At 36.4% G+C, this 10,603-nt stretch overlaps 1 protein-coding gene across 1 annotated transcript in view; it reads left to right on the top strand.

The window, feature by feature from the left end:
* The first annotated feature begins 9,357 nt into the window (after positions 1-9,357).
* The window catches only part of LOC136038432 (protein CDV3 homolog), an 8,197-nt gene continuing 6,951 nt past the window's right edge, over positions 9,358-10,603 (top strand). Inside the window, exon 1 of the mRNA XM_065721506.1 lies at positions 9,358-9,452. Within this exon, the coding sequence (XP_065577578.1) occupies positions 9,358-9,452 (95 nt within the window). The remainder of the gene's footprint in view (positions 9,453-10,603) is intronic.

Genomic DNA, 10,603 nt, shown 5'->3' with positions numbered 1-10,603 from the left:
GAATTCATTAAAATTCTATCAGAAAAGGGTTTTTAAGAAAGGTTGGACAGGGCTCTTTTGTAAATTGGCCCATTAGATCATGAAAGATATTGCCTGATCATGGTGTTTCAAGAAATAATGTTACACATTGTAAAACAGCTTTGGTTGGAACCTCTTTTTATGAAGGACAGTATTTAGAACTATAATATTTATGGCGTTTGCATGATTTGTTTTACTCAGTGCCCCTAAAAAGAGTTTAATGAATTTATCTCTTTGTGTATTCTGGTGTATTTGTCTATTTTTATGGCACTTGGTATTAACCAAGTGACATATAGCAATTGCAAATTCTGTTGGTCCCGGTTTTGCTACTTTAGGCACTTCCAGGTAAGCTAGGACGATGAAATTTGGCAGGCTTATCAGGGACCGGACCAGATTAAATTAGAAATTGTCGTTTTCCTGATTTGACCATCTGGGGGGGGAGTGGGGGCATGTTAATTTGGAAAAAATAGAAAAATTGAAGTATTTTTAACTTACAAACGGTTGATCAGATCTTAATGAAATTTGATGTTTGGAAGGATATTGTGTCTCAGAGCTGTAATTTTAAATCCCGACCGGATCTGGTGATATTGGGGGGGGGGGTTGGGAGGGGTAAACCTAAAATCTTTGAAAACACTTAGAGTGGAGGGATTGGGATGAAACTTGGTGGGAAAAATAAGTACAAGTCCTAGATACATGATTGACATAACCGGAACGGATCCAGTCTCTTTGGGGTAGTTGGGGGGGGGGGTATTTCTGAAAAATTAAAAAAATGAGGTATTTTTAACTTACAAATGGGTGATTGGATCTCAATGAAATTTTATATTTAGAAGGATATCGTGTCTCAGAGCTCTTATTTTAAATCCTGACCATATCTGGTGACATTGGGGGGGGGAGTTGGGAGGGGGAAACTAAAACTTGGAAAACACTTAGAGTGGAGAGATCAGGATGAAACTTGGTGGGAAAAATAAGCACAAGTCCTAGATACATGATTGACATAACCGGAACGGATCTGCTCTCTTTGAGGTAGTTGGGGGGGGGTAATTCTGAAAAAATAGAAAAAATGAGGTATTTTTAACTTACGAATGGGGGATTGAATCTCAATGAAATTTGATATTTAGAAGGATATCGTGTCTCAAAGCTCTTATTTTAAGTCCCGACCGGATCTGGTGACATTGGGGGGAGTTTGGGGTGGGGGAACCAAAAATGATGGAAAATGCTTAGATTGGGGGGATTTGGATGAAACTTGGTGGGGAAAGTAAACAGAAGTCTTAGATACGTGATTTACATAATTGGAACGGATTCGCTCTATTGGGGGGGGGGGGTTAATTCTGAAAAAATAGAAAAAATGACGTATTTTTAACTTACGAATGGGTATTTGGATCTCAATGAAATTTGATATTTAGAAGGATATCGTGTCTCAGAGCTCTTATTTTAAATCCCGACCGGATCTGGTGACATTGGGGGGAGTTGGGAGGGGAAAACCTAAAACTTGGAAAACAAGTGGAGGGATCGGGATGAAACTTGGTGGGAAAAATAAGTACAAGTCCTAGATACATGATTGACATCAACCGGAACGGATCCGCTCTCTTTGGGGTAGTTGGGGGGGGGGGTTAATTCTGAAAAATTAGAAAAATGAGATATTTTTAACTTACGAACAGGGTGATTGGATCTCAATGAAATCTGATATCTAGAAGGATATCGTGTCTCATAGCTTTTATTTTAAGTCCCGACTGGATATGGTGACATTGGGGGAGTTTGGGGTGGGGGAACCTAAAATGATGGAAAACGCTTAGATTGGAGGGATTGGGATGAAACTTGGTGGGAAGAATAAACAGAAGTCCTAGATACGTGATTTACATAATTGTAACGGATCCGCTCTATTGGGAGGGGGGGTTAACTCTGAAAAATTAGAAAAAATGACGTATTTTCAACTCATAAAGGAGTGATCGGATCTTAATGAAATTTCATATTTAGAAGACCTCGTAACTCAGATCTCGTATTTTATATCTCAACCGGATCTAGCGTAATTGGGGGAGGGGCAATCGGGGGGTACCGGAAATCTTATGAAATACTTAAAGCGGTTAGACCAGGATGAAACTGGATGGGAAGAATAAAAACCTGTCTGAGATACGTGACTGACATAACCGGACCGGATCTGCTCTCTTTGGTGGAGTTGGGGGGGGGGGGGGGTAATTTTGAAAATTGAGGTATTTTTAACTTACAAAAGGGTGACCAGATCTTAATGAAATTTGATATTTAGAAGGATCTTGTGCTTTAAAGCTCTAATTTTGAATTCCGACCAGATCCTGTGACATTGGGGGGATTGGAGTGGGAAACTGGAATTCTTAGAAAACGTGAAAATGGGGGTATTTTTATCTTACGAATAGGTGATCGGATCTTACTGAAAATTAATATTTAGAAGGAATTCATGTCTCAGAGCTCTTATTTCAAATCCCTACCAGATCTTTTGACATTGGGGGGAGTTGGAGGGGAAATCTTGGAAAACACTTGGAGTGGAGGAATCGGGATGAAGCTTGGTGGATAGAATACGCAGATGTCCTTGATACGTGATTGACGGAACCGCACTGGATTCGCTCTCTTTTGGGGAGTTGGGGGGAGGGGTTCAGTGATTTCGCCAGTTTGGTGCTTCTGGACGTGCTAGGACAATGAAAATTGGTAGGCGTGTCTGGGAGCTGCACAAACTGACTTGATAAAGTCGTTTTCCCAGATTCGACCATCTGGGGGCTAAAGGGAGAGGAAAAATGAGGTATTTATAACATACGAGTGGGTGATCAGATCTTAATGAATTTTGATATTTAGAAGGACATCGTGACTCAGAGCTCTTATTTTAAATCCTGACCAGCATTAAGCCTCTTATTTTCCTTTTAAATCAATCTATTGATTCATTGAATTTTGTTAGAGCTCATACCATATGATCTCTTGGCTCTTAGCTCTTCATGCCTCGTCACAAGTGCCATATGAGCTCTTATCTCTTGTTTTTGTTATTTGTTCAGCCTAAGGAGTTTATTAGTTAATTGTGGTACCAATCAATGCCCGGGAGTTCAGTTCTTGTCTGTTATATTTTGTGTATTGTTGCTTATTGTTTTGTTTTCTGTTATTTTGTAACAAAACAAGACTTTGGCTTTCTCCATTTTTTGTTTAAAATATGTAAATAAAAAAACTCATGTTTTTTAACCTTTTAACCCTTTAAGATTAAACTGCCTGTTGTCACTATATGTCCAGGAGACATTGATTTAAAGATCCACAGTAACAGATCACCATTTATGCCATTAAACCACTCTCTTCTTAGATTTGTCATGTCATGACACCTAAAAAGAAAATGTCCCCAAATGTATGCCACAAAATACTGCATAGTGGGTAAAATTCTAATCTATTTGAAAAACTAATACCCATCCAGTTTGTTCAAAGTGTTAGACGATTTGTTTGCACTTGAATTCAAATCTAAGATATTTACTTGGTAAATTTAACTTGAAATAATATTTTTCACCAGAATTATTTTTAGCAATTATTTAGAAAAACAAGATAGTTAAAGCACTTGTACCAGCACCCCAGTGTTATATCTCTTGATCCTTTAGTTTAGCATTAAATTCCTTAAGAAAAAAATTCTTGTGGTCTTTGGGGGCTTGGCTATTATTCTGTATATAGGAAAAATTGCTTTCATTTAGCAGTTTTTTTTTGGGGGGGGGATTGGTCACAAAGATTTTATGTGTGGCCTTAGCAATTGATCATCTGTGGCTCTGACTAGCCTGTGTTCTGGATAATGCTGTAACCTTAGCCAGAATTTTAACCTTTCTTTTTCTTAATGAAAATAATCCCCAAAAACCCTTTTTGCTGCTCCATATTCATACTATAGGGAGGAGGGGGTGTCAGTTTTATTAGAAAAGTAATCTTTATGATAACAATTTTTATTTTACGAAAAAATAATATCACTTATGACAATAATTTGAGAATCAAATATTTGTATATTAGGATTATTAAGTAGGTGAGGGTAATAAGGAGGGTTTCAAACATAAGCATTCATCTACAATGATAGGTTCAAGATCATTGGGATAAGAACTCAGTAGCTCACTTGCATGCCTCGTGATTTCTGAGGCATGATTTACATAGTGGTGGAGTGCAGCTGGCACTTTGAAGATAAATCATAAATTTTGTTGAAAAAAAAATATTCAGTGGTAATTTGTTGTGCCCCTAGGCCTAGCCTATTGGACCTATTGGTAAATCCTGGTCTGAATGCTATAGAGCTAAGGCTCTTCTGAAAGAAACATCTTGATTAAATAAAGTTGCAAGTTTGCCAGTAAATTCCTTGGTAAAATTATGGTTTAAGGCGTTTACTATCTTGGAAAATAGCATAGGCCTAGTTGGGGAAATAAAACTTTTAGAAATCTATGTAGGCCTACAGCTTAAATTAGATCAAGGAAAGGTGTTATAACACATCTAGCTACATCCCTCCTTTATATAATGAGCACTGCAGCCAATGTTTTCTTCATATTTTCAACCTTTGAAATCAAAAAAGAAAATGCATTTTCGTTTTTGATTTTAAAGGTTGGACCTATATTAATGTTATAAGTGTTAATCTGTGTCCACCTTAAAAATTTTCAACTTTGTTCTATTACAAAATCGTTTCAAATTCTGTTATGTAACCGCATATCGAATATAGTTCCCAATCTAGGTCTTAAACAACTAAAAGTTCCCCAGTTTGTGATGCAATGTGTTTGCTTCCTTTTCATTGGTTGTTCAGTTATATAAGCCCCTTAAATTGCTATTTCAACCCATTGTTTTGATTCTGTAGATACAACACCTTTTTTGGAGCTTGTAAACTGTCGTATGAATGGTGCATGTTCAGGAAGGCTCGCAATATATTGCAATGCATTTTCATTTTTGATTTTAAAGGTTGGACCTATTTACATGTTGTACTTAGATCTTGAAAGTGGTTAGGGCTTGATTTACAAACTTTTCATGATGACATTTGGCTTTTTAACCAGCATTCAATTAGGCCCAACCTTAAATTCAAAAATCAGTATATATTTCTACATATTGGGGGCGTCTGTATACACTGTTCTAATAACAGTTTACTAGCTTCAACAAGGGTATCTTATCTATTAAGTTAAAAAACAGGTTTGAAATGCTAGTTTTGGGGGCTTTGTATCACTGACAACCAATGAGAAGAAAACAAAAGCTTTGCAGTACAAACTGGGAAACTTCAGTTGTTTAATCTATACTGGGATTTAAGTTTCATATATGGTTACCTAAAGAAGTTAAGTGCCAAATAAGTGCCAAAATAAATGGAGAACAAAAAAGGCAGCAAAGGGAATATATCTAAAAAAATCGTCTCCTACTACATATTTAAGTAAATTACAAGCAGAGGCTAATCTCAATAGGGCTATAATAAATGCTAAGCATAATTACTGGAATAATTCTGAAAATAATCTTTCCAGAGAAACATGTGGTTCAATATACATAAACGCAAAAGCCACATCTCTAGGGAAAAACATATTACAACCCATTCCAGTATGAGCTATTATATAATAATGCCCATTATGATAATGAAAAGGCAAAATTATTTGCAACTCTTTTCTCCTATAAGTTAACACCAAATAATAACAGCATCGCAACCCCAATCTTGATAAATCCCATATACCAGCCTCGCCCAGGATCAGAGTATATAACCCGTTTATTTTTAATTCATGAACTGAGTAATGCAATACAACATATTAGGACTAAGGGCACTACTAGCTACAATAACATACATACAACCTACATGGATAAAGATTCTCACCCCTTCTTATAAACAGGAACTCCTAAATTGATATAATCATGCATGGACTACATCCACATTCCCCAGTGTTTTGAAATGTTTATCTTTCCTACCTATAATCAACCAAGAGAGATAAAACTCTACAAAAAGAAAACTTCAAACGAGACGACGGCCAGTAGAATTGAAAGACTAAAACAACGCGGATATTTCGCCTGTATCCAAAACAAGGCGTCTTCTGCACAAGATAGAAAATTAAAAGAAAACTAATCTATAAACAAATAAAAACCACCACCAATAATAATAAATACAATTGTCGCTACTTATCCACGTAGGGAAAAGCAGCTATTTGAGTTACTTCAATGAGAATCAAAAAGCAACTGATGAAAAATTATGAAAATTGAAACTTAGTTAATATTCTGTTGCGAAATAATCCTCTTGTAAGCTAACATTGAAGCAACTCTTTTTCGTCTAGTGGGTAATCTTTTCCCCTGGTGATTGTGTAAAATTTTAATTCCCTCATCGACTATTGGTTCGTTTTTCAAAAGAATATCATAAATTGGGTCAATATTTAAATTCCCTGTGTCTCTATTTATTGAAATATTAGCAAATATATGTTTTTAATTTCTATAGCCTCCCTCGCCCACTGAGAAAAACCTCTATCATTAGAATTGCTGTAGCCTCATCAAATTGTATAAAATGTTCGGGATAAAAGAATGTATGTTCAGCTAGAGCCGAAACAAAAGTTTCGGGAGGCTTTCTTAGTTGTAGGGTTTTTTCTATTGAGTTGCGATGCTCAATAAATCTTTCAGTAAATTGTTGGTGAGTTCTACCAAAATAAAACTTTCCACAGGAACAAGGAATTTTATACACCCCACTAACTAAATCTCCATGGGTTAAATCCTTCCCAGAATTAAGAAAACTACCCAATGGTCTCACTGATTGGAAACAAGTATCAATGTTATGTTTACCTAAAATTCTTTTAAGCATCTCCCCCAAAGTAGGTACATAAGGTAAAGAAATGAAACTTTTCGGTAAGTTTAATTCTGTGCACTGTGAAATCCCAATAACCCTATTGTTGTGTTTAGTGCGTCTATTTTTTATTATTTCATCAATGAATTTAATCGGGTAGCTATTACAAAATAAAACATCCCTCAAATATAACAATTCAGAATCTAAAAACTCCCGGGAACAAATTCTGAAAGCTCTATCCACCAGTGCAATCACAACCCCTCGTTTCACTGAAATGGGGTGGCAAGAGTGAAAGTTCAAATACCTATCACTCTGAGTAGGCTTTCTATAAACTGAAAAAAGTAAATGGAACTCACTTTTAATCAATAAGATATCCAGAAAAGGTAGTTTATCACTTTCTTCAAACTCCACTGTAAATTTTACGTTTTTGTCAAAACTATTTAAATATTTATGGGAAAGGTCTAAAGGCTCTAAACCGTGTTTCCAAATGCAAACCACATCATCCATGAATCTGCCCCAGAAACAAGGAGAGCCTAAAACTGTGTATGACGGAGGTTTCAATAGATTCTATGAAGAGATTTGCCAACAAAGGGGAAAAAGATGCCCACATAGCCAAACCAAACACCTGTTTGTAAAATTCACCTCTAAACCAAAATAAAGAGAATGTTCATTTGCAAGGATAACCAATTTCATAATGACTTCAATCTCCAAACTCGCCATGGTCACATCTTATATCAAATCAAAGTGCTTATATACAGGCGAAATATCCGCGTTGTTTTAGTCTTTCAATTCTACTGGCCGTCGTCTCGTTTGAAGCTTTCTTTTTGTAGAGTTTTATCTCTCTTGGTTGTTTATTGTCCTGTCTGGCCAGTTCGGCTTAAGAACTTTCATTTCCTACCTATATTAAGAAAAGTAAACCCAAATATGACCCTGAGCCTTTTACATGTGCATAATGGTTACTCCTCTGCTGGGGAAAGTAATGGGGAAAATGATTTACCATCAACTCTTTTGCTTCATTGAGAAGAATAATATGAGATCCTAAAACTGGTTTCAAGAAACACCACTTCTCAGCAGATGCTTTTATATTGGTAACAAGTGTGATAAATGAATCCCTATCGAAAAATGATGTCCTAGTTGCTGCATTCCTAGACTTTGAAGGAGCATATGACAATGTGAACCACCAGATCCTTTTAGCTAAACTTGCAAGTATTGAATTATCCCCAAAGCTAGTATCCTTTATAGAAATCGAAGTTTCATTGTTTTGTGTAGGTTCAACCTCCTTGCCCCAAAACTACAATAACTAAAGGTCTTCCAGAGGGTGCAGTCCTGAGCTGCCTCCTCTTCTTCCTATTTCTCTGGGACATGAGGCTCCTACGCACCAATTTACAAGTATACTAATGATCTGGTATAATGGGAAACTTGCAACACATTTGAGATTGCACATTCAAAGTTGCAAAAGTCACTTCTCCAATTTGAAAAATTTTCTCAAAAATCTGATTTTCCCATTGCACTCAGCAAGTCAAAAATCATCGAATTCCTCTGTAAACAAAATAATGGTAATACAAGACTAACTCTAAATGGAATAATTATTTCAGAGGACAACCAAATTAATTACCTAGGTCTCATACTTGGCCAGAAACTTAATTTCGACCTTCACATGATAAACACAATGAAAAAGTGCCTTAGAAAAATAAGGATAATAGAAAAACTACTAACCAGAGCCTGGCGTTGTAATGAGAAAACTTTACTCCAATTTTATAAATCACATATAACCCAGCGCACTAGCCGAGTCGGTTGGTGCGCTGGATTTGGGATCCTCTGTCTGAAAGGACGCGGGTTCGAATCCCAGTGTACCCAATTGTTCAGTTTGGGACGGGAGTCAGTGGCGTGACTCTGTAAGCTTAGCCAGAGTCGACCCAGCTTTAAATGGGTACCTGGAGAAATCTGGGGAAGGTAAACAGGAAGGGTGTGCGAAAGCACAGGATGGTTGGATCCAACCCCCCATTGCACTTCCTGGCTGAAGGGCCTAGAAACGGAGATCAGCACCGCCGGTAGGGACTGTAAATTCTAATGCCGTATCCTTTACTTTTACTTTACATATAAGACCCCATATTGATTATGGGTTCATTATTTATGATGTTTTTGCAAAGACTCTTATGCAAAAAAATTGAAACAACAAAAAATGATATAATCGGTCTCATTTGGTCCTAGGAAGCCAACAAGTACTAATTTTCTGCTTACAGAGAGTGGAATATCAACAATAAATGACAGACAAAGATTTCTTTTATTAATTATCTGACAAAAATTGAAGCCAATAGCTCTCATGCCCTGCATAACTGGTTAAGAAATCTATCCATGTATAGAGGTAGTGGAAATGAATTTGCCAATACCCAGAAGAAATTCCCCATGCAAGTCTATTGCATCTATATTTCCCCAACCCCCCTCCCCATGGAGTTGGTCAATCCCCATAAGAACACTAATGTCTCAAAATGGACTAAAGAACTTCCCCCATTGCTTTCATCCAGGAAAAATTTGCTGAACTTAATACAATTACACATAAAAACCGTTTCCAAATTTTTGTTGATGGGTCCAAAATGAATGAGAAGGTGGCAAGTGGTGCTTTTATCCCACCTCTTAATATCGCGACGGGTGAGAGAATGTATGGTAATGTGTTGATAATGTCTGCAGAGTAAGTGCCATAATCATGGCATTAGAGCACCTCATGTATAATCAACCTTTGGTTGCTAATTTCATAGATTTCTTCAATATATACATATCGATTAATAAATCTATTACCCAAAAACAAATATGGTGTAAGCACAGAGTAAAAAAAAGACAAAAACGTGAATAAACCACCTTCTTATCACAACAACTTCAGAAACACAATTAGCAAAAAGGTAACAATTTACAAATGCATCAGATCTGACTATTTCTCAAACTGCGATCTCTGTTCCGTGATGGCTTTGATAGGATCTATAACCTTGTACAAAAGAGCAAGGCACCAATTTCTAGCCCATTGAGGTATTCCAAGGCATACTGAAGAAATAAAGATTGCTGCATCCTCTTATCTGAGACAGTAAATGCATTCCAAAATGGTGACAGAGCAAGCAGATTTATTTTCAACTTATTTTCAATCTTTTGCGAACGAGTTTTTGCGGAGTTGCGCTCAGGATACCCAAATTATGGCAAATGGTGAGAAAGCAGCATTTGCTAAGCTAAGTATTTTTCCCCATTAAAGATTATTAAAATACAATTGATATGCACTTGATCAGTTACATTGAATGTATTTTAGTTTGAAACAATTAGCTATTTTAGTTAGCTAAACTATGTAGTTAAACTAGTAAGCCATTTTTTCAATATCCAGAAACCATGCAAGTACGCTCATATGTTTGTATTCTCAATAGTCCTGTTTTGTTGGCTTGTTGCTCTTAGGAAATTCGTATTACCCTTAGTTGTCATATGCTGTAATCTGTGGAGAAACTCATTATTCTGCAAGATTGCTGCGTTTTCCGTAAAACACAGTACATCACAACTGTGGGTTATACCGAGAGCCAATTTGATAAACCAAGAGCGAATTTTATACCAAGAACTATTTTGGTGCTTTTTGTATCGAGTTCATATTTATTTTTTTGTATCACTCAAATTTATTTTCAATATTTAAATTCAATTTTTAGATCCACCCTGTATTTTCAGTTATTTAAGATCAAAATTTAAGGGAGAGTGTATTCGAGTTGTTTTTTTTTTTAGCAAGGGCCCTTCAAAAAGCCCATTTCAAGGTAAAAAAATTTTCAGCTCATTATTGGGACTTGTCTGTTTTTGCAGGTAAAAGGTAAAAGGAAC

This window comes from Artemia franciscana, chromosome 18, assembly GCF_032884065.1.
Source record: "Artemia franciscana chromosome 18, ASM3288406v1, whole genome shotgun sequence".
Classification (NCBI taxonomy): domain Eukaryota; kingdom Metazoa; phylum Arthropoda; class Branchiopoda; order Anostraca; family Artemiidae; genus Artemia; species Artemia franciscana.
This window is presented reverse-complemented; position numbering and strand designations above follow the sequence as displayed.